The following is a 25,767-nucleotide window of genomic DNA, read 5'->3' on the forward strand; positions in this document are numbered from 1 at the left end:
AATATCAAACTAGTTTCCTTCAGTATCAATGAATTCTATAAAATTAAGGTAAGACGGTCATCTCAAAGGATCCAAGAGTCGACTGTTCTCAAACTGATTATGGCACTATCCTTCTTGCTGACATTTATGAATTTGGCCAGTGGACTCCTTTGTAGGCTACTGACAATAATTGATCCAAGACTATCATTAACTATTCAATGAATTAAAGTCTAGCAGCTTAGGTTGGGTTCACATGTTAAGATCTCATGAATTCAGATCTCCATCCACAATAGGTGCCGAGGTCCATATTTATAGAAAGGTTTTGGACCTTTTAAGAAAAAGATGAAAGCGTTTGTGGGTTGGTTAACTTCTGGTAAGTTCTAGATGGTAGGAGCATTGTTCTTTCTATATGGGTACAGTGGAAGGGTTCAGAAATGGCAGTACCAGCATCGCGTTTCCCTACCGGTAAGCTAGTCAACATGTGGCCTTCTCGAGAGCGATTGTCCAAACAGGACATTTCTTACAAACAAGTAATTACTCATTAGGACTTTTAATTTCCTTGTCCCGTTACAATGTGGAGGTTACCACGCATCCACACCGCTGCTCCGTAGGACAGTGAATGCAGCATTCAACAATCTCCAGTAGTCCCGTAGACAAGGCATGGAGTGGTGGCCCACATGCAAAGGGCATTTCAGAGCCCAATACTAAGGTTGAAAAAAATGGAAAAAGATGGAAGACAAGCTACAATGCCAGGTGGTCACTATCCATTCCCACAGGGACTGGCTTCTTTCTGCCTATGCACAGTGTACACAGAAAGCTGCCAATCAGTGGTGTGGGCTGGATTATACAGAGCTCAACATTTATGCTAGATCTGCAGTAGATACGACAGTTTTCATCAAAACTGCAGCAAGCAGCCAAGTAAGTGATACATCACTAGAATCAGGATCTCTGCCCCTACATCATGATGCTCTCACACGAGGTAGCAAAAAAGTAGTGATGAGAAGACCATGTATTGATGCCTTACATTAAAATGTATTTGAATCCATTTGACAAAATATTTGGGTTGGGAGTTAAAAAAAAAAAGATTCTTGCGGTTGAAGTTTCCCATGCAGCTCAGCTTAAAATTAAAAGTCGGCTCTTACCAAATAATGACAATAATTAGAAACTCAAAAAGAACTAAGGCTTTAATTTTAACCTCAGCCATTTATGTACTGGAAAATAGTAAAAACCACTAAGCCCCCTGGAGCACAGAGGGTCTGACAGAAGAGAGATCTCACTGATTTATGATGATGAGTAATGGATGGTTGGCTATGGCTGTCACTTCCTCTACATCAAGGAGGACGTCATCTCCAGTTATTATCACAAAGGCCCATCCATTCTATAATGAACACTCGTACTACTTTCTTCTATACTTTGCCATTGGAATTCTCACAAGTTTCTGCTCTCTGCCCACGAACAGGTACGATCGCCTTCACATGTAGATGCTGAAAACTGGACATGACTAATTCTTTACATAGCTGAGAATATAGTCTAGACTAAACTCAAAAGCAGCTCATCTTGTATACTATGATACAATACAAGCTATAGTATATATATTTTATATAATGTAAATACAGTACTGTGCAAAAGTTTTAGGCAGGTGTAAAAAAATCTGCAAAGTAAGAATACTTTCAACACTAGAAATGTTAAAAGTTTATTTTTATCAATTAAAGGGAATTTATCAGCAGGATTTTGCTATGTAATATAAAAGCACTATAATGTAGGGACAGAGAGCCTGATTCCAGAAATGTGTCACTTGCTGGGCTGCTTGGTGTAGTTTTCAAGAATCCCAGTTTTCTCTGCTGGAGTAGTAGCAGTGGTCAGGTGCTGAGTTGTGTATAACCCCGCACACACCTCAGATTTCTGTGTACACTGTGCATAAGCAGAAAGCTACCAATCAGAGGTGGGGGCGGGATTATACACATTAGCCTGACTGACTTTGACAAGAGACCCAGTCCGGCAGTGATAATCTCCTGCTGATAAAACACTGATTGTATTGAAACTATAACAAAGCTTTCCCACGAACAAAAGTTCATTTTAATCAATAGATCTTGTAATAATAATAATTTCCACAATTGAATGTGTTTAAATAAAATGTTCCTGCGCTGAGATAATCTTATAAATGTGTCTCTGCTGTCTACTGTGTAATGGCCGTGTCTGACTGTACAGGAACATAGACTGATCATACCACAGCTCCTGGGCAGGGGAGGAAGCAAAAGAGAGTATACAGACATTACAGCATAGAATCACAAATGATTCTTTCTTTGAAGTGCAACATTGTTTAAAAACTGGCAGCAAAATGTTTTACCTCCTCAAAAAAATAAACTACGATCCTGTGCTGTCCTGTCTGTATACTCTTTTGCTTCCTCCCCTGCCCAGGAGATGTGGTATGATCAGACCATGTTCCTGTACGGTCAGACACAGCCAGTACACAGTACACAGCAGGGACACATTTATAAGATTATCTCAGCACAGGAACATTTTATTTATGCACATCCAATTGTGGAAATTATTATTATTCCAAAATCGATTGATTAAAATTAACTTTTGTTCATGGGGCAATCCCTTTAATAATTCATACATCGCTGGAATCAGGGTCTCTTGCTCTATATTATGCTGCACTAAGATTAAATAGCAAAAACCTGTTGACACACTACCTTTAACAAAACACAAAGTGAATAGACAAAAAAAGCAATTTAAATCAAATAACTATTTAGTGTGACCATGTGTCTAAGACTTTTGCACATTATACATATATTATACTGTATATATACTCTACATCTACAAAGAAAAACTTCAAAATTTCAAATTGTAAACAATAAGGACTTTATTGGCCCAATGTTCCAGCTCACGTTTTTTTTTTTCAAGCTTTAGTCTCCCTTTATTTTTTTGGACTGATCAAGTAAGTATTTCAAAACTGGATCATGAGGCTTGCACCCATATCAATAAATATATAGATAAATACATATGGGCACAAGCCTCAGGATCCAGGTTATAAATCATAAAAAATAAAGGAAGGTCAAGGCATGACAAAACCCAGAACCATATGGACTGAAGGGTTGCATTGAGCCAGTGAAGTCCTAAATAATGAAAAATATTAACATGAAGTCCTAAATAATGAAAAATATTAACATTTAGTATATTTCACAGTGGACTCAAACATGAGAGCTTAAACAAAAGATTATAGATCCACAGGATAGTCAATCATTGTGCCGCAATGTGCAGCAGAACATCCGTTATGCTTTTGCACCGTGGGAACTTCATTTTTGCACCGTGGGAACTTCATTTCTGCACCGTGGGAACTTCGCCTCTGACTGATATTTATAATGTAGCAAAAGGAAAGACTGTACCTGACTGGATAATCAGCTGCACTCAGATTGATGAAAAAGTCCCACGACCAGTCTGACATGTCCAGCAGATCCCTCATGCTTTGCAGGTACGTGGATAACAGACTTGCCCCTCCCCATATCGTAGCCATTCTCCATGATGTGACACGGACATTGGGATACTGACTGGCAAACTGGGTTACTTGTCTGTGTAGATAATTAGATCTCTGTACAGAAAAAAAGGGTGAAAATAATTATAAGTACAATATAATTGTGATTTATATTAATTTCTATGAAGACAGGCTCCTAAAAATACAAGAAGAGCTACAACCAGACTGTCAAAGAAGCAGTATGCAACAGTTTACTGGTTATTCTGGTTGGGGAAGGGGTATTGTGGCTGGGAAGGAATGATCATGTACCCACAAGAGAGAAATTTTGGATTGGGGGGTTGAGGGTTTCACCCACTTGGTTCCCCATTGATAACTGGTAATGGTCACTTCTATCCCCATTAGAATGGCACAGCAGTGCAAATGCTTCTCAGTCGCTTCATTCATTCTCTATGGGACAGCCAGAGCGGTGCACTCTGCTTTCTCCAGGGAAAGAATGAAGCGATGATTGCGCAAGTGCACTGCCACTCCGTTTTAATAAATAAATGATAAATGAGCATAAATGAGACTCAGCGGTTAAAGCCTGCCTACCCTCCACTCACATTATAAAATGTAACCAAGAATCCTGTAGATAGTACACCATTTAATATCCCTTTAAATATCTTGAATTTGGGGTACAAATGTTGGTGAATATAAGCAGCTGGATACTTAAAGGTGATCTATTATTTAAAACTATCCGACAACTCCCCCTTTTTCCTTTTGTCTGGGTCTATGTGTTCGTTTGTTCCTGAGCTTTTACTCTTTATATACTTGAAAATTGTTATCCGAATGAATAAAATTGGTCGACAATCTGTAAATGATAGTGAAAAATTCAAATGTCAATTTTTTTTTCTTTTCTGTAAAAATTGAAAAATGTATTTAATTAAAAATTATAATAAAAAAAAAATAGTCCAACAACTAAATCGTCACTTAACAGGACATGATGGTCGGCACAGATGGGGGGTTGTTTCTCTGATGGGACTCATGCCTTTTGCATGGGAAGAATCTCGCCCCCAGTCCTACCCAGTAGCACCCACATACTGTACAGAATAGCGCCACCCACTATTGAAAGTTTGAATTAAACCCCATCCCTTCGCATCCCGAAACAGCCTTACATTGGTCGGGACTTCAACCAAAAAATTAGGACCATCCCCAAAAATTCAGGACAATGCATTCTTTATTAGTCTTTGAGGCTCTACAAAAATGGTTGTGCTGACAACTACACGACTAAGATGATAAAGAATAGATGGACAAGACCACAGAGATCGATTTTCCCATGGGATAGTCTCTTTCTTAACGTTATGTATGTGTTTATAAGCCGCTAATACTTATTAGAAAAACTCCGTTGGCCTGTGGTGAGTGACAAGGACAAGCTTTAGATCCGTACCTTGTCACAATGAATATAGTAGTAATGGTCTTTGTGATAAATTGCCTTGAACATCCTCTGGAGTTGTCGAGAGGCTCTCCCGTGAACAACCAAAACAAAGGCTATCCTCACTGGATTGGCGGCGATATATTCCATGGAGTCCTCATCCCACTGGACATTGTTGTTGGCCTTTCCTGAGGGACAAAAAAAAAGGACAAATATGAAATAGCTGAATTGTTTCATCGACAAACATTGCTATATTTTCAGAGAATGGAATCGGTCATAGAAGCTTATCTTCACTACTCCTTTGCTCAAAGCAGAATTGTACAACAGTTTCAATAATTTCTGCGGTATCTGTACGAACTGGGGTACCCACTAAAAGGGCAAACCTCGCTGGTCCTACAGGCTGCAGAATATATCTAATACCAGAACGCACAATTATCGATGGCATCACTGTCCCCGCCTTCGTAAGAATTGAACATGAAGGGGAAGTCCTGGCAGCAGCTGATCTCTGACTTCCTCTTCATGTTCAATCAGTACAAAAGCGGGGACAGTGATGCCATCGATGCTTGGGCATGGGCTCCAAGTGTTATTCCTCCACACCAGAGCTCCACGGCCTCCAGCACTGATTAGCAGCTTACTGTCAACATACAATATACATAGAAAGCAGCCAATCAGTGGTGTGGGTGGGGTTAGCTTTCTGAGCTCTGCTACTGTCAACATACAATGTACATAGAAATCTGCCAATCAGTGGTGTGGGCGGGGTTAGCTTTCTGAGCTCTGCTACTGTCAACATACAATGTACATAGAAATCTGCCAATCAGTGGTGTGGGCGGGGTTAGCTTTCTGAGCTCTGCTACTGTCAACATACAATGAACATAGAAAGCTGCCAATCAGTGGTGTGGGCGGGGTTAGCTTTCTAAGCTCTGCTACACGTTACATCTAAAAACTCTACATCCCAATTGCTGCACCCAATAAATTAAGTGATACATCACGGGAAACAGGGTCTTTTGCCCTACATTATGATGCTCTCAGATGAGGTAGCAAAAACCTGGTGACAGATTCCCTTTAATGGGGATGAGTCCAAAGGAGCTATTGTACTCAATGACTTCGGGATATTCCGATCACACAATGTTATGGGATATTCCTAAAATATGCCATAAATTGTGACTAGTATGGGGTCCCTTCGATGTCGGGGCATCCTTCACACTCCTTAAATTGAAGGAGCTGTGTCAAGAGTTTAGCACCGCAAAACCTTCCCAGTTCCTCTCTGTATAGCACTGATCCTGGACAATTGCTGTGCACCCTTCAAAGTGAGGAGTGTGAGTTGTACCCCTAAAAGCTTCCAAACTCCTCCCAGATGTTGTAGGTCAGGTTCTGGAATTTTGAGTTCCTGATCCTTTAGTGCTTTCGGGAGACAATCTTCTACCAGAGATGTCCCAGCTCAGGGATCTCACCACCATGTTATATTAAAAGTAAATTTCCTCTTTAAAGAAAAGCGATCTAGAAGTATTCTAACGGGTTGGATAAAGTTGCGTTCTTCCTGAATTAAGCAGCACCTGGTGTAGCCGATGACAGCGGCACTTTCATACATAAGTTATGGGCAACTTTCACATCTATAATGTACACCACCTGCAAGTCAGAGAATAGCTCCGCTTTCCTTACAATCATGATACTCGTGTTATTCTTTAATATGTACACCTGAGAAATTGTGCGGATTTATGGAAGTAACAGGCCCCCATAATTTCTATCATTCTTACTGTCCTTGATTGAAAAATGCTCGGAGCTGATGGTGGCAACGTTGTTCTACGCGGAGACGAGAAATTATGGTAACATTTTGCATCGCACCTGTAAACACTAAACATGAATATCATGGAGCTGTATGTTAAGTTTCTAAGATGAAGCTATATATCATTTTTCTAAAGATTGGCACAAAGAGATGAATGTGACCTGTGGCAAGCACATGAGCTCAATCATGGAACCAAAAGGGTAGAATATCGATAGGACGAGACCCCAGAAGGTGAGAAGACAATGAATCATCGGGTGTTGAGCTGCGGCCGGAGGGAGAGGTATTGATCGTTCCTTTCACTCTCCTGTCTCTGGAAGCTTTAAGTCTGGTGTATGTTTAACCTTATCACCATCACTCAGTGGCCACGAGAAGGATACAGGAGAAGTTATTAAAAAAGCCATCGAGTCTTGCTCTGACTTAGTAGGAGCTGATGTGCAGATACAGCATGTAGCATCAAAAATTTGGGCAATATGTGAATTTGTAATTAAAGAAGACCATTCGCAAAAAAATGATGGAACTTATGTATTGATTCAATAATAACAGTTATCAAGCAACTTCAAGAAGCCCTCCCATCAAAGTTTTTATCCTCTTAAAATATTGTAGTCATCATATTATATAGTACTATGTACTTACAATTGCTCATTTTACCTTTCTACCCAGATAATTCTTCTCTTTTCTAAGACATTACGTGATTAAAAACCGACTAGCTGAATCCTTCTAAGCCCTATGTAGAGGTTAATTTAGACCTGTATTTTATATATATATTATGGCCTGTATAAGTCATGAGTCGCTGCAAAAGTCCCTGGCAGGGGGAGAAAAGGAGCAGTTGGGTCAGGAATTGAAGGGGTGATGAATCATGCGAAGGAAAACAGACTTCCACTTTTTAGATAGAGCAGAGACTAGAGAAGAATTAGCTGGGTAGAAAGGCAAAATGAGCAATTGTAAGTACACAGTGCTGTATGCAGTAATATGATGATTGCAATGCATTAATAGGATGAACATTTTGATGGGAGTAAGAGTGCTTATTTAAAGGGTGCTATTGATTTTCATTGGTAAAACTGCAGATTAAACTGCAGACCTTTTCTATGTGGAAACTGACCCACAGTGCATACTGACAAATTTGCAGCATGTCTGTTGCAAAATTTCATTGTGGTTATCACCTCTCCTCCCCTTTAGTGTAGTATGGATGAAATCTTTGGCGAATCTGCATTAAAACAGGCAGCAATCCTACATTTCACGCATGCAATTGTTGCTGTCTTTTCCAGTTTACTCTAGAGTAGTCTTTTCTCTGGGTATGGTCTCAGGTCAGACTTCTACAGTACATGTTATCTGAAATGCAGGAGTATTTCACAGACAAATATACCTGGCTGCCAATGTGCTGCCAGGCTCTGACTCATGCGGCAGTTTGGGCTGCATGAATCATCTGACAGGTTCCCTTTAAGACAGGAAGAATTGATAAATGAGAGTTCATAATAAACTTTTTTGTTCTGATTATCGGCCTCTGTAAACATGATGGCAATCAGATATCGAATGAGAATAAAGGCTCATTCAATGGGTGATAATATTGTGTAAACAGGTCATGTGCTGCCGATAATATAGATCCTGCATGGGGACAAAACGATCATATTAACAATCGTTAGTAATCAGGCCAGTAAATGAGGCCAGTAAATGAGTGCCGATTGATGTGTAAGTTGTTGGTCAGAACTTGGTAGTGAGCCAAGATCGGCCAATTTTAAAAGGGTTGTCCGGTGAAAATCGAGAAGTCACTGTGCGCTGCGGGGATTTGCCAGTTTCAGACCCATGAACGGAAGGTATGTATGCACTATACACACCTCCGGCCAGTGAGCGTGGCCTCAATCTCCATACACTTGCATGAAGCAAGGCCGCGCCCTCTAGTTGGATATACCCACTGGCCGTCCGCATCACTGGTCGGGGCGCAGCCTCTGCTCAATATAAGAGTATGGAGAGCGAGTCCGCAACTACTGTCCGGTGGCATATATAACTTATACATACCCTCCATTGCCAGGTCCGAAACCGGCAAATTCCTGTAGGGCACACTGCGTGAGCTGGGGAGACTCATAAGTCTCCAGTCACATAGAGTGACTGCAGACTTATCGGTTTCGACCGGATAACCCCTTTAATGCACCATTACTAAGTCACAGTGAACAATGCCAGATTGCACGGGTATTGTTCAGTAGTGGGGGCTACAATTTACAACATGGAAATCAGCAGAACGAAGAACACTGTTGTTAATGGAGTACCACTGCTCCTTTACTACAGAACTGAATACATCTACGTCTGCGTTTGCGTGGTTCTTTCTGGAACTGATGACCAAATACACAGGTTCAGTACCAGACACAGGCAGTACAAGAGACAGCTACACCACTATAGTAATATCTGTGTCAGCTAATAAATGAGTAATCACCGCTGCCCCTTCATTCTGCAGATCGGCAAAGGTGCCAAAAGTGAGGCCGCTGCTATCACAAATATACGGCCTGTCCTAAGGATGTAATATAGAATCCTAAATGTACAGGAATCAAAGGAAAATTCCTCTGGTACTAGACACGAAGGTTGGGTGTCCACATAATTTTACTACAATTAACTCAATTTTTTAAGAAAAACAAATCGTTATATGACCACATGAGCCCGAAATTCCAGAGTGCACAAACTTTCACCCTTTCTACACATGTATCTATGAAAAACTTTCCCATTGTGTATCCGCAGTAGCAATCATCGTAATGATATAGTCAGTTGACGTTCAACATTTCATTGATTTGTGTTTGGTTTCATGCCCTGGGTCACAACCATGGTCTGGAATCACATCTTTCTCCATACATCATGATAAACTTGCTGGAGGATGTGTCATTCTTCTGTAGGAAGACCCATAGCTCATGTCTCCGTTCTAATCGTCCTGTTTATGGTCCTCATGACCTTTATGTATCACTTGCCTAATATTGAAATTGTATTCAAACCATACAGGAAAAAAAGCAGTGATTCTCGGGCGCTGCCACAGAGTGAAGACAAGAGTGTATGTTCTCTTGATCCATGACTCGTTCATACAACGCGTTTCGAAGTTGGGTTGACTCCTTCATCGGTTACAGTATGTTATATAGAGCCACCTCTGGAACTGGGGAAAAAACTTCTACACAGCTTAAAACAATAATTACAACTAATAATTTATACAAGTCACGTTTTTGCAAAATTTGCTGCAAATAACCATTTATTGTATATAAATGTGAATTACGTTGAGTATATGTATGATGTCATAAAATTGTTGAAAAATAATAAAATTAACGGTAGTTAAAAAAATAATAATTTTTTGATAATATGAATATGTTATGTTACATCTTGGAGTGTTGTCCCCATGTTTGAGTATGACACGTAGACCGTTTTCTGCAATGCAACTACTCTGGAACTGGGGATTGAATGTCAATGTCTTCATCAGGCGAGTACGGTAAATTAGATTGTGTGGTCACCGGGTCAGAGTTCCTGCCATGTGCTATTTACAGTGAGACCTGGACTGTCATCCCTACAATGCATTAGTGCAATAGATATAGTGTGATATTTCTAATGGATATAATGGAAATCAATACCCACTTAAAGGGGTAAGATGAGATTAAAATAAAAAATTCTGCATTTTTTTCTAGAAGCAGTGTCACATTGGTTCGGTGTCAGATGCCCGGGCAATGCATTTCTTAATCTCATCAGACCTCATGAACACAGACACTTTAAATGAAAGACATACCAAAGGTCCACATTTTGGGTTGGGTTTAATAAAAGACACATAAGTGACCATTTTGGGGGCTGCTGTTTCACCTGGTGAAGTGAATTCGCTACGCTGTAGGTCTGGATGAGCAGGCTCGGGCTGAGATACAGCAGACCTTAAAGATGCTGGAGAGCATGTGGAACAGCGGTCAACAATGGAGCTGAGTATGCTGGATGGCACATGGAACAGCACGTAACTGGATAAGCTGGAGAGTATGTGGAACAGTGGAGCTGAATGGCACCTTGGTACAGATAAGACCAGTATGTGGACTTGCACCTTGAGACAGCAGAACAGGGTATGCAGAGAGGCATTTCGACACAACCAAGCTGAGAGTGGACATTTAGGAACACCAGTTCTAGTTTGCAAACAGGAACTTAATATAGCAAAGTATAGTGTACAGACAGCGCTTCGGAACAGCAAAGTCGAGTTTGTAAACAAGGACCTTAAAGCAACAGAGTCCAATGTGTGGACAACACCCTGGAACAGCAGAGTCTAGTTCGCAGTCACCTTGATGTAACAAAGCCAAGTTTGCGGACTCCAAGAGAGTTGGGCAGGAGCCACAGATTTTCCAAATTTTGTAGCAAGCGTGTAACTTCCTGAGCCGACCTTATAAAGCTTGCAGGAGGGAAATAACAAGGTGTGTACGTCTTAACTATGGTATCCGACAAGAACTACTACAGGAGAAGCAGAGCCAAGCACAGTAGATGAGAAAGTGAGTAACAACTGCTCTGAGACTTTGGGGCTATCCCATGTGTTGCCCAGTATGTGTCTTAAATGTTCAAAGTTTTCAAATTTAATTGTTGGCAAGGATGGAAACCTGGCTCACTGATCTGTAACCCATCGCATTCAGCTGTTATCTCCCAAGGATGCCGTGTTAGGCTATTTTCCCTGTGCCTCCCCAAGAAGAACAGCGAAACGCGCGTCGGGGTGAGGGACGCCAGGAGATTAACACGCGGCCATATAGGTAATATACTTCATCTAGTGACACTTAGTCATAGGTATGGACAGTATTCACTAGCTTAGAAAGGAGATCATCCATCTAACACTATGCACATTACTATCCTATGACTAATACCTCACTCCTTACACCTTACAATGGTTATTTACCATCATTTTAGGCATACATTTTTTTGAGCCTTTATACAGACTGAATTAATTTGCACAAATGTATCACCTTACTGTGTTTAGAACAATTTTCATGATTGTTTGGACGCAATTTAGTGTTTTTTCCATGGCAAAATAGGCCCTGTTTTCATTTGAACTCAGCACCTTTTTCTATTATTTTCACTGTAACTCTTGTAACTTTTTAAAGTTTTCTTTTTAAAAATTATATCATTAAAATTATTTATTTTAGCAACATTTTTGGGGATCATAACTGCATTTTGGTCACCAATACAGTGATTTATTATTTTCCCTGTAAGAATTAATTAATAATTTAAATAAAGGTCCAACCATGCAGGACCTGAACCTAGATCACTAAAGGGGAAGCCACTTTTAAGCTGCTGATACACCTTAGATAGTTGTTGGGTCTCTTGGTTACCAGCTAATCCTCTAAGCACCACACACACCCAACTTGAGCTGAGCATGCATGGGTTCTCAATAGGGACAGAAGAGTAAGTTACAAAACTTCTGTTTGTGGCTGATCACCCTCAAAAACAAAAAGTATCAGGCACGTTGGGCGACAGTAGATGGCGTCTGGAGACCCCTTGATGCACAACACATTTTTCGGCCAATGCTGCCATAATTGGTGGGTTTAGCCAATAAAGTATGAGGCCAGCTTTGTATTGATTTAATCAACATCATCTTTAGAGAATTGATGGGAAAAGATGGGCGTTAGCGATCCAAGGAAAATGTAAAAAGAAAATTGGTGACCTATTGAGATGGCCAAACAAGAAGAACCAACAGATGAGCTTGTCTGGCATTTGTTTCAGTGGCCTCCTCCCAAGAGACGACCTGGCTCAACTTTTAGGTGAGTCAATTACATTCATAAAGATGAATCCACTTGCAAAAAATATCGTTACTGCATAGAATTTGCACCGTATACACAAGCGAAGTGCAATAATATGATGCAGTAACTCCTAGATGTCTTTAGCTTTCTGCTAACGTGTAGACAGTTAATGGGGTGGACGTCTCGGATGCTAGTTTAGGTCTTACTGCACTTTCGACCACTTTTTACTGACCTTTATCTGAGCAATAATTTCATGGAGGCATCAACATTTCCGAATGACCTGATCCTGAACTGCAAGCATGAGGCTAAAGTACAGAACATATTACTCAGTTGGGTGACTTGACTACGCTTCATGATGAAGGACACTTTGCTGGACTGTAGTGTATTAATGCGGTACATACTGATAGACAACCTGCCGGTCAAAAAGAACGTGGGGTGTACAGAACACAAGATGTGTGACTCCATCTAAAACGGTTACCACTGCTTCAGCAAAACAGAAGAATTTCAGGCTTTAACCCATTTTCACCACTTTCATGTTTGTTTCCTAGGGTTGTTCTTATATAATAATGTCGTTTCAGGTGAGCTGGTCATCTGCACACGAGACTCCTTCATTTTATGGATTTGTACCTTATACTTATATATAAGAACCTCATCTGCTGTTAAAGGGACCAAATTAATCCACTGATGTTTGATGATTTAATACGCCGTTTATTTATTTTATATTATTGCATGTATAGGATCAAATGTCCAATAGAGCATTTCTAAGAGCTCTACATGTTCTACTACTTAAAAGGCATGCATAATCAGAAAGTGACTCACTGCTTAAAATAATTTTTTTTGTGTTACATATAATTTTTTTTAAGTGTAGAAATGATTTTTTTCCCATATCTCAATATGCATTAAAAATGAAAATTAGAAATCTTGCAATTTTGACATCAATCACTGTGGCTTTTTTTAGTGTCTAACTTCCTTTTCCTTCAAGGAATCAACATCTCCATTAGCAGCAAAAGACTGACTCAGACCCTGACCCCCCCTGAGCCAATAGACTGGCTCAGACCCTGACCCCCATGACCCAAAACACTGACTCAGACCTTGACGCCGTGACCCAAAAGGCTGACTCAGACCCTGACCCCCCTGACCCAAAAGACTGACTCAGACCCTGACCCCCCTGACTCAAAAGACTGACTCAGACCCTACCCCCCATGACCCAAAAGACTGACTCAAATCCTGACCCCCCTAACCCAAAGACTGACTCAGACCCTGACCCTCCTGACTCAAAAAACTGACTCAGACACTGACCCCCCTGACCCAAATGATTGACTCAGACCCTTACCCCTCACCAAGACTGACTCAGACCCTGACCCCCTTGAGCCAATAGACTGACTTAGACCTTGATCCCCCGACCACAAAGACTGACTCAGATCCTGACCCAAAACACTGACTCAGATACTGACCCCCCAAGCCAATAGACTGACTCAGACCTTGACCCCTCCTGACCCAAAAGACTGACTCAGACCCTGACCCCCCCTGACCCAAAAGACTGACTCAGACCCTGACCATCTAACCCAAAAGACTGACTCAGATACTAACCCCCTGACCCAAAAGACTGACTCAGACCCTGACCCCCCTGACCCGAAAGACTGACTCAGACCCTGACCAAAAAGACTGACTGTTTTGTATTAAATCATCTAATGAGCATATGAAAAGATCATTGGGAAGGGAGGAAGAGCAGGGTCATCACCTGTTGTCATTGGTGGATCCTGTGTTACCAGCTGTGTATAGAAGTGTTACTTGTGATTGCTATCCTGCCTCTGATGATAAGGAGCCTGCTGAAAATTCTTCCTGAAAGGAATTATGAGCCTAAAATAGATTTGAGTGACCAGTTTAAAAATGAAAAAAAATCTAATTTTGTTTCTTAATACAAAAACACTGCCATAAATAAAAAAAAAACATGGAACGCAAAAACTGATTTAAACAATAGGTAATTTTGTGATAAGTTAACACATTGGGGGTGACTCATTAATGCTGGCTTAGCGTACGCCAGTCTTAATGAAGCGCTAGCTGGAGTACACTGACCTGATTCTTTAGTGAATCAGGCACATCTGGTAGCCCAGTGTGGACTGCGGCCAGAAATGTACCACAGCCAGGGGCTAGCGTACAGTTCTGGAGTAAGCTATGCTGCATTACAGGTGAAACTTATGAATTTGAGGGAAGTGAGTGACAACACCGCGACGATGAAAACTAAATCTCCGAGCACTAAAAAATACTCGGAGGACACCCGAGCGTGCTGGGGAAATCTTGAGTACCGAGTATATTCGCTCATCACTAATTAAGATCAAACTATCTCCAAAGTCTACCCAGGACAGAATGTCACCTGCACACCAAAATAATTCATTACCATGTCAAGCTATAATCAAGTTGTTTTTTACTTTCTGGAGCCAAAGTGTAATCAGTGTCGGCACCCACTCAGTCACACACTACTTCCGCTAATTCATGCAGTGTTTAATCCATATCGTAAATCCAGAGCAAACTACAATACAATATATATGGGAGGGGTCTCGAAAACCCAACCACATATAGAAAAATAGAAGCTAAATATCCAGGAGAAATCCGGTAAGATCCACTCAGATCAATCCCACACTCACTTTTCTATGTGCTAGACTACCCCTTCATCAGTTTTGAGATTCTTTCAGAAAATCGCCATACCGGCCGTAGACTGCTCAGCTACTTAAATTCAATTCATAGAGGCTAAAAGTAATTTTTGCATTTGGGTTTCTTTAAAAATGTTGCACCACTTGCCTTCTAAAGCCTCTGAGATGTTCTATCTATTGCTGGCTGCAGAATGAATCGGCCCCTTTCTCACCATGGAAACAACAAAGACCCTCGCTGTTGCCCTGATCCACTCCCGCCTGGACTACTGTAATTCTCTATTAATTCACCTCCCCCTCACTCGACTTTCCCCTCTCCAGTCCGTCCATAATACAGCAGCCAGGGTCATCCATCTGGTTAATCGTTACTCGGACGCCTCCGCTCTGTGTAAGCCTACTTTCACACATCAGTTTTTGCCGTTAGGCACAATCCGGAGAGTTTTGAAAATCCATTTTTTTCTCATAAAGTTGTATTAGCGCCGGATTGCGCCTGATGTCCCAACATTTCATCCGTTTCTTACGGGATCCGTCAAAAATTAGTTTTCCGGCGGACGGAGAAAACGTCCAGAAGAACGTTTTTTTTCTGTCCGGCGGAAAACCGCACAGTGACTGATCCAGCCAAAAATGTATGAAAGTAGAAATGGCCGAATTCGGCGACCGGATCCAGTTTTTTACAGAAATCAAGCATTTTCCATTCTGGAATATCTCTCTCTCTCTCTTCCCGGGTGAAAAAAACAAAAAATGGATCCAGCAGAAAAACGGATCTGTCACATCAGTTTTTCACTATTTGCGACGGATCCGTTTTTTAAAAAAATTAGCCGGATTGTGCCTGAAACAAAAAAACTGATGTGTGAAAGCAGCCTTAAGGTACCGTCACACTCAGCGACGCTGCAGTGATATAGACAACGAGCCGATCGCTGGAGCGTCGGTGTTTAGGTCGCTGTAGAGATGTCAAACACAGCAGCTCCAGAACGATGCAGGAGCGATCCTGTGACGTAAGGGCTACCCACTTATCGTTCTCGCTGGTTGTTAGCTCCATGTAAAACATTGCTGGTGTCGTTGCTTTTGCTGTCAAACACGACGATACACGCCGACCTGACGACCAAATAAAGTTCTGGACTTCTAGCTCCGACCAGCGATATCACAGCGGGATCCAGATCGCTGCTGCGTGTCAAACACAACGAGATCGCTAACCAGGACCTGCAACGTCACGGATCGTTGTCGTTCTCGTTGCAAAGTTGCTGAGTGTGAAGGTACCTTTACTCATTTGACTGGCTGCCCATACATTATGGGATCCAATTTAAACTGCTTGTTCTCACCCACAAAGCTCTCCACAGTGCGGCACCCCCCTACATCTCCTCCCTCATTTCTGTTTATCAGTCTACCCACTCTCTACGCTCGGCAAGCGACTTACGACTAAAGGTACCTTCACACGAAGCGACGCTGCAGCGATAGCGACAACGATGCCGATCACTGCAGCGTCGCTGTTTGATCGCTGGAGAGCTGTCACACAGACCGCTCTCCAGCGACCAACGATGCCGAGGTCCCCGGGTAACCAGGGTAAACATCGGGTTGCTAAGCGCAGGGCCGCGCTTAGTAACCCGATGTTTACCCTGGTTACCAGCGTAAAAGTAAAAAAACCAAACAGCACATACTTACATGCGTCCCCCAGCGTCCGCTTCCTGACACTGACTGAGCTCCGACCCTAACAGCAGAGCGGTGACGTCACCGCTGTGCTTTCACTTTCACTTTAGGGCCGGCGCTCAGTAAGTGTCAGGAAGCAGACGCTGGGGGACGCATGTAAGTATGTGCTGTTTGTTTTTTTTACTTTTACGCTGGTAACCAGGGTAAACATCGGGTTACTAAGCGCGGCCCTGCGCTTGGTAACCCGATGTTTACCCTGGTTACCAGTGTAAAACATCGCTGGTATCGTTGCTTTTGCTTTCAAACACAACGATACACGGCGATCGGACGACCAAATAAAGTTCTGGACTTTATTCAGCGACCAGCGACATCACAGCAGGATCCTGATCGCTGCTGCGTGTCAAACGAAACGATATCGCTAGCGAGGACGCTGCAACGTCACGGATCGCTAGCGATGTCGTTTCGTGTGAAGGTACCTTCACACTCAGCAACTTAGTAAAAAAAATGTGCACTCACTTGCTATTACTCAAGAACAGGAAGCAATGGTATGCAGTTCTTCGATCTCTTGACTAGGGTTGAGCGACCTTTAGTTTTTTAGGGTCGAGTCGGGTTTTGTGAAACCCGACTGTCTTAAAAGTCGAGTCGAGTGAAATCGGCCGACCACCGTGAAAAGTCGGGTTTCGGCCGAAACACGAAACCCAATGAAGGAAATTATTATTTTATTTTTTTTATTATTTTTATTCTCTCTCTCTCTCTCTCTCTCCCCTCCGTCCCAGCACAGAAAATTTCGTATTGCACATTCCAAATCCCTACTGCGCACAAGCGATAACATGACGATAGGCGTTCACTCCCCTAAGACCTATGTCATCACTCTGCCCACGCTCATTCATTGGCTGAAAAAATGGCGCTAAACGCGTCATATGAAACGCGACTTTGGCGCCAAGATCGCGTACCGCATGGCCGACCCCGCACAGGGATCGGGTCGGGTTTCATGAGACGCCGACTTTGCCAAAAGTCGGCGACTTATGAAAATGAACGACCCGTTTCGCTCAACCCTACTCTTGACCATCGAGTGATATGATTGGCTGCAGCAGATGATTTCCTGTTCTAGCCACCTGACCACTGCAGCTAATCAAAGGCTTTAGTGATCAGAAGATTGAAGATCAGGGGGCCACTGGAGCCACGGTAGTAGAGAAAGAGGTTATACAGTTTTTTAAATTAATTTTGAACCATCCATTCCTTTTTTATAGTTGGACAAAGCCAAGTAGCCATGTTTTTCTAAACTTTTACAACCCCTTTAAAAATATTTGATGCACAATTTATGTAGACATTCATCATAAACTCTCCTTTTCACATCAATATATCCTTGTTCTGTTCATAAGATATGGATGAAGGAGGCAAGATATCTAGGTTACGTATCACATACTTAGCATTTTTCTGTAACATGAAGTGTGAAGAACATCTCAGACATGTTTATTTAGAATTATGTCAAAAACTACCTAAGTACAAAGGACGTAAAACAAAAAAAGATGACAGTGAATGACTATGCTAACATTGTGTGGATAAGACATAGTCAAAGACTGGCCAGAGGTAAAAACGAAAATTTACAAAAGGCCCAACATCATGACCAGACTGAACATGTTCCTAGAGGATGCATCGTCATGTTGTGTAGTCATGTTTGGTCATGCCCTACGAGTATTGTATTTTATTGTTAGCACATGCAGTATTGATAACTGAGCTCATTGTGTCACCAGTCCAAAGGTTAATCCTTCTGATGTACAGTATACCCAACGGTTTACCCAAAGCCATTTACAAATTGGGTTGTCCAAGCCACGTAACCCAAACCAAAACCGGCAAATGTTGCATCTATTACTCCCCTAATCTGCTTTCAGTGCCACGGAAGATGCAATGCATCTTAAAGTATACAGCAGGTAGCAGCCTCACACTGGAGGCAAAATCTACTGGCACTACAGGTTGATATCACCAGGCTCGGACCGGCTCACCGGAGAAGAGGAGAATCCTCCGGTGGGCCCCTGTGGAAGAGTAGACCACCACCCTCTTATAAGAGCAGTACTTGGCACTATATACTGGAATCACTATGTACAGAGGCGGCATCTTATTCATTTTACAACCTACCCCGTTCATTGTGATATAAATTTGTGATTGAGGATAATGTTACATTTGCAGGAAGCTGAAAAGCGGGGCCTTGGAGTTGGCTACTGGTGGGCTCTTGGCACCCCAGTCTGACACTGGATATCACTATTGTTTTCTCCAGTACTGATCTTGTTCCTGACTTTGCTTACCCTTGTCTCTTGGATTATCGGTCTAGTAGAGCCGGATTCCAGGGATGTGTCACTTATTAGGCTGTGTGGTGTAGTTTCAATACAATCAGTGTTTTATCAGCAGGAGGTTATCACTACCTGACTAGTGCTCACGTGTAGGCCAGTCAGGCCCGCCACTGATTGGCACCTTGCTGAAAATGTACAGTGTAAGCAGGAAGCTGCCAATCAGGGGTGTGGGCGGGGTTATACAGAGCTCGGCATTTGAGCACTGCTACATCTACAACAGAGAAAACAGGAATTCTATCAAAACTACATCAAGCAGCCCAGTAAGTGACACATTGCTGGAATCAGGGTCTCTGCCCCTACGTCATACTGCTCTGAGATTACATAGCACACAGCAAGAATCAACAGTGTAATGTGTATGGTAGTGCTCAACTCTCCCCCAACAGCTGATGCTGGGGAAGATATGGATAAGGAATGTCCAATTTTGGACTGACGATCATTTTGTTCTCAGGAGATAAGCCGCTGTCAGAAATGTCTGGCACTGGCTTTTTCTGAGAACACAGGAACTCTCAGCAGATAGTAGCGGCCAAGATGACTGCCGGCCAAATGACAGCTATCTAATTTGTATGGGGGTCTTAAGGGGGTTGTCCACTTTTTACATAAAAGTCTGTAGCAACTATATGCCCTCATATCGCGCTCAGCGCACACTGTGAGAGTTCTCTGGTGCCAGTGATGAGATTGAGCAGTCATGCGATATGCATACTGTCAGCCACATTCCAACTAGATGGCTCAATCCAGGACATGCAAGTCTAGTCGGAATGTGGCCAAGAGAAAGGATGTCATATCACATGACTGCTCGGTCTTGCCGATGGCACCAGAATATCCTCACAGAACACTGTGAGGATTCACAAGTATGCAGTCACAAGCATTGACTGCAGACATTAGTGAAAAGCCTGGACAACCCCTTTAAGCCCCAATCAGTTCCTGAACTGCAGCTAGACAATGGAACCCAACTCCACATACAGCTCATGATTCCTCCTGTTCAGTCTGACCGCTGCACAGATTTACACATCCAACGTATCGTCCATCCTGAGGACTATTCACCGAGTTTTACTAGTCTGCATCTAACGTGGAGCGCAGCCTGCCGATAGGTACTGAGAAGAATCCACTAAATCTTTAGCTCATTCCTTCCTCACCCAGAGTAAGAAATATCTTTCCCAGACAGACAAGACTTTGACTTAGCAAATATCAGCCATTTGTTAAGCCTTAGAATAACAATCTGTATGAATTCAGACTTGTTGAAACAAATCTGACGCCAAGACGACTTCTTCATAAGTGTTATGTTAGAGAAGTCTGGGTGTGCCAACGAGGAATATCGGGCACCAGTATCAATGACACTGTCCAGAGTGACCCTTGAAAGAACTGTCAGCATAATATGACTGTTCAAACCAAGCTCCCTTGGTGTGGTGGATCAGTTCCGTGCACCATCCTACGTATTAGTTTTGTCTTAATTCCCTCTGTTGCTTGATTGACAGCTGTGGCTTTGGAGGAGCAGAGATAAATGCTACACATTTGGTTGGGAATAAGCACTGAACTGCTTGGACATGCTAAGGGTGCGCCGAGCGCCTGTGCTTAGTCTGAACAGTCATTTTTCCTGCACAGACTTCATTTCTACCCTATCTGAAAGCAGCAGAGATCCTGATTCCAGTGATGAATCACTTATTAGGCTGCTTGCTACAGTTTTGATAAAATCCCAGTTTTCTCTGCTGCATATCTAGCAGTTCTCTGAATGCTGAGCTCTGTATTGCCCCACCCACCCCTCTGATTGGCAGCTTTCTGTGTACACTGTGCATAAGCAAAAAGTTACTCCTGCTGATAAAAGTGATTTTATCAAAACTACAGCAAGCAGCACTGTAAGTGATACATCGCTGGAATCAGGTTTTCGGTCTCTACATTATGCTGCTCTCAAATTAGGTGGCAACAACCTGGTGACAGATTCCCTTTAACTAGTCTTGACACATGGCAGGTGTATTCTATCATCCGAGAGAGTCACACTCTTATGCTAGTGTCCACACAGCATACTCCGATTCTCAAGGATGAGGAAAAGATGGAGAAAATAAATTCTCCATCTTCTCCATTGTGTCAGGGCGCAGAAATTGGGCTGCACTCAGATGTTATCCGAGTGCAGTCTGATATTTTCCATAGACTCATTGACTTGCATGAGCGTGACCGAATATCAGAGGAATATCAACGGAACAGAGGAACATCACGATGCAAGGAAAAGATTCTCCAGAACTTCACGGGAACAACTAAGAGTTCCGAAACCAATGCTCTACTGTTCAAATCAAGTAAATAATAAGAATAACTGATAACCACCAGAGGAGGCCGTGCCTATAGCACACTGCTTTTTCTCCGGAATGTTACGCGCATTTCACTTCCAAAAACTCAAGTTGTTACCGAAATATATTCCAAGACGTTTGTCAAATCCTTTCCCGTAATTATCACTTCTTGATGATTTGTGCAGAGCTGCGGAGTACATCATACTAACAAGCCTGTTCTCTTATTTAGTAGCAGATAAATGGCAGAAAACGCTCATCTGCATTTGCTAATACATCAACTCGCACCTAAATTAGTTTGGTAGAAATAAAAACAATTATTTGGCAAGAAAAATACATAAAAAATCCCATTTATCAAAAATGTACAAGTCATGACGACTATGAAATATGTAGGAGAGATTAAACGGTCCCTAGAAATTAATGTTGGATCCGTCCAGAGGAGAGGTCCTCACCCTGCGTCACTCAATGTAAACTAATGTGGCTGAACTGTAATACCAGACACGGTCCATGGACAGAGGTGGCGCTATTTCTATGCAAAGACACAGATCCTTTACTTTTAGGCTATGTTCACATGTTTTTTTTCTGCAGGCAAAACCTACTCTCTTGGCAGTAAAGAAGCTGATTACAAAAAGCTGCGTTTTTTTTTTCGCTGCGTGTTTTTCCTGTGTTTTTATTGCCTTTTGTTCTTGCTGATAAAGTATAGTGCATCCCTAAAAAAAACCCCTTCCTTAGGTTTTTGCACCAAAAACACAGAAAAACCCGATACCTGCATTTTTTGCACTTACTCATTGCTTTCTGTGGGTGAAAAAAACGCTGCAAAAATGCTTAAAGAAGGGTCTTGCAGCTTTTTTAAAAACGCAGCAGTTTTCCAAATCAGTCAGGACAAAGAAAAAAGTGTGTGATCGAGATTTCTGAAATCTTCTAGCTTTTGCTGGTGCTGTAAAACGCAGCTAAAAAAAATGCATAAAAAACACAGCAAAAACGCAAAGTGTGAACATAGCCTTAGGCTTGCCGTGTTTTTTCAGCCCATTTTTGAGGCCCCAATGCATTTCCATGGGGCCGCAAAAATTCGTAGAAGTGCCGTACGCCGTATTTACAGCCATTAAAAAATATCGAGCTTGCTCGATATATTTCACGGCTTAAGGACACAGCCCCCACTGTGATTCAATGGGGCCACAAAAACAACGGAAGGTCGTTTTTGCGGTGCGCCGTGACTTCCGGTTTTGTGGACCGCCATTTTTTTTCCCCCAATTCTTTTGCTATAGTATTGGGAACCTTAAAAATGGTGATCCGCAAGCTTTTTGAATTCCGATATTGTGGCAGACCTTAAAAATTGCGGCGATACGGCCCGCAAAAAAGGCCCGCAGTAACGGGCAACAAAAAATCAGGTAAGTGTAAAAGCAGCCTTACTCAAAGTGTGAACATAGCCTTACTCAGAGTGTGAACATAACCTTACTCTGACCAATTCCTTTAACACAGACCAATACACGTGAGCCTACTATGCGTGGGTTCCGAATCATCAACCTTAAGGTTATAGGATTCAGAAAAAGAGTCCCGGAGTATGCTAAAGTGCCAAAATCGAGATATAGTACGGGCTCCATGTGCTGTCTCATCCTTATAGGTTGTATGGATGTCATAGAGGGGTCCCACACTCATCCGGTGGATTTGATATGTCATATGGCATTTCTTGGTGTACGTTCTTGGCCAACGCATCGTTGCTAACAAATAATATCTGATCACCAAAGGTTTTATAGTTAGATAATTACATAGGTTGAAAAAAAGGCTCAGCTCCATCAAGTTCAACCTTTCTCCATCTGGTCAATATTCTCTATCTTGTGAGACATCTTTTTTTGAAGCTCAGCGAGCCCAACTTTTCCATGAAGAGGATACCAAGCCCAACTTTTCCATGAAAAGGATACCAAGCCCAACTTTTCCATGAAGAGGACACCAAGCCCAACTTTTCCACGAAGAGGATACCAAGCCCAACTTTCCATTTCTTGTAATAATCTAGTTGCCGCCTTTGAACTTACTCTAACTTCTGGCACCCAAAACCGGATCTCCTATTCTAGATGTGGTCTCACAAGTGATTTATAAAGGGGTAACAAAACATTGGGCTTATAGTATTTTACCTCTCTTCTTATACATCCTAAAATCTTGTTTGCTTTTGCGGCTGCCTCCTGACATTGAGTACTGCTGCTCAGCTTACTTCTAACCAGAATACCCAAGTCCTTCTCCTGTTCTGTAGTTCTGTAGTCTCAAGTATACTTCCATTCAATGTATATGCTACAATACGATGTCTCCAGCCTAGACATATTACTCTACATTTATCAGCAAAATCCTTTTATCTACTTTGTGGGCATTTCTATAAAATTATATTAAGACCAATTCTATGATACTGATGAAATTTAATAGGTAAATATTTATGATGGACGCACTGGTAGGGTGTTAGTCTACAGCAATGACACTCCTACTTGACACCACTGTGGAGTTACTAGGTGTGTGGCCCTGGGGTAGAGACCACCCGCAGTAAGAGTAACAATATGGAACAATTCTAGGGTGTCATTGGCAGCACCCCAATTCTCGAATATTTATAACTAGAATTGTGGGTAGGGTAACATGGGCACGGTGGTGATGAACTCTCCTAGGTGCGCATTACTGAGGCTCCCTAATGTCAGATAGTCATTAAAGAGACCCTAAAATTAGTGTACGTAGCTTCTTGGGTTCATGCTCTCTTCTTGTGTCATTCTTCCCTGACTTGATCCTAGTGGTCCCAGAACCTTCTGGTCCTGGTAATCCTACAACATGCAATGTGAGACATTATCTATGAGTCCTCCGGCCTCAGAGCCACGTTTGCATAATTCTGTGAATTAGGTAACAGATTGCGGAAACTGTCAAATTACAGGAAATTTCTTAAAAATTGGAAAAAGAACTGCAAGAGACATAATTTCCATCCCCATCCTGGAATGTGAAGTCCGGAAAATAAATGATTTCCTGAAATGTAATTATTGCAGATACCCAAATCTGCTCACGGAAAGTTTTCCTTTCCAAAAGAAAGATGAATAAAGCTCTACCTTATATTAAGTACGTGCTGAAAAACGCTGGGGGTACAGATGGCTCACACAGTAAGATCACAGGCCGCTGTTCTATAACAAGTTATCTGATTATGAGAAACCAAGTAAAAGTCTCTCTCGGCAGGGTCACGGTTATTTATGAATCCAGATTATGCGTCTTAGAAGATAAAACAGATGTGTTCTGTTATTATAGACATTGACCTTCACGCATCGAATCTGGAGTTTTAGAAGATAGAAACAAGATTTATCATTTTCACAATTTTTGCTTAGAGATTTTTTTTTGCCAATTATCTAAGCGCAATGATTGCAGATACTCATCGATACGGTCATTATATGGTAATTTTCCCAACAGTTGTCCTGAAATGCTCTTGATGTTTATTTAGACGGAATAGAAAATGTTAACATTTTACTAGCTCCCGATAATATATTGGAAAATCTTTGTGCTACACTATGGTTCCACTTTGTAGAAGTTTGTGCCTTATCTCCACATCACTATTTTTCAACTATTTGGAAAGGGTCACCTGAATGTTAATGACCTATCCCTACATAAGTGTTCGTTGGTATGAGCACACAGTTTCGTGCCAGCTAAGTTCTGTCCAGCGAAGGAAAAATTTTTCCACACTAATTATTTTCAAAAATAAGGCCCAGTGTCATGTACAGCGTCTACATTTCCAGGAAGTCCTGATTTGGGTAAAGAACTTTTGTGAATATCCCAAAAAATCATAAGATAGAAAGCAACGTCTATTTTTGACAAAACCCATACACAGACTAATGTCGGCCAAACCCACCGATATGTCTAATGTGTAAGGGAGACCCGGACAATTTGTTGATTCTCTCATAGAGGACAAGCGGGGTCTCGGCCAAACTAGCATTCATGCGTATGGGACAGCCGGCTGTGTTGTCTTACGGTCGGACAGTCGGCCAAATCATTAGTCGCCAACAACTAATTAATGTGTGTGGCAGGATTAAGAGTACCAATGACTGAAGTTAGCACAAGTACCAATATGGACAATCATACATATAGCTGTATTATAGATCAGTAGTGTATTAATCTATAGTACCATAAACTTAGCCATCTATTGAGATCATACTTTTCCTTCGAATTCATATGGTGCAACAAAGAGTTATTTGCCAGAGTTGAGCAAAAATATTTGCAGGACCCTTGTCCAACAGACACATTGGTGGATGGACCAGTGCCCTGTGAACCTCCTCCTTGTTGGTAGCATCCCCAGGATCTCTTCTCATCAGTAAGTCCGGAATGATCTGTCAAGCGCCCATTGTGTTACTCCGCAACGATGATGTCATGCCTTGCCTACTAAATAGAAGTAGTGCAGAAGAATATGCTTATGCTGTCAGCTAGGAGAAGGTTCACTGGGCTGTGGTTGGGTATCCAAGGACTACTGACATGGCCACTGGAACAGGAT

At 42.0% G+C, this 25,767-nt stretch overlaps 1 protein-coding gene across 1 annotated transcript in view; it reads right to left on the reverse strand.

The window, feature by feature from the left end:
• XYLT1 (xylosyltransferase 1) overlaps positions 1-25,767 on the reverse strand; it is a 309,757-nt gene that overhangs the window by 96,253 nt on the left and 187,737 nt on the right. Inside the window, exons 3-4 of the mRNA XM_077275109.1 lie at positions 4,878-5,050; positions 3,369-3,571 (exon numbers count right to left, since the gene is read on the reverse strand). Of these exons, the coding sequence (XP_077131224.1) occupies positions 3,369-3,571; positions 4,878-5,050 (376 nt within the window). The remainder of the gene's footprint in view (positions 1-3,368; positions 3,572-4,877; positions 5,051-25,767) is intronic.

The sequence above is a fragment of the Ranitomeya variabilis genome, chromosome 7 (assembly GCF_051348905.1).
Source record: "Ranitomeya variabilis isolate aRanVar5 chromosome 7, aRanVar5.hap1, whole genome shotgun sequence".
Taxonomy (NCBI): Eukaryota; Metazoa; Chordata; class Amphibia; order Anura; family Dendrobatidae; genus Ranitomeya; species Ranitomeya variabilis.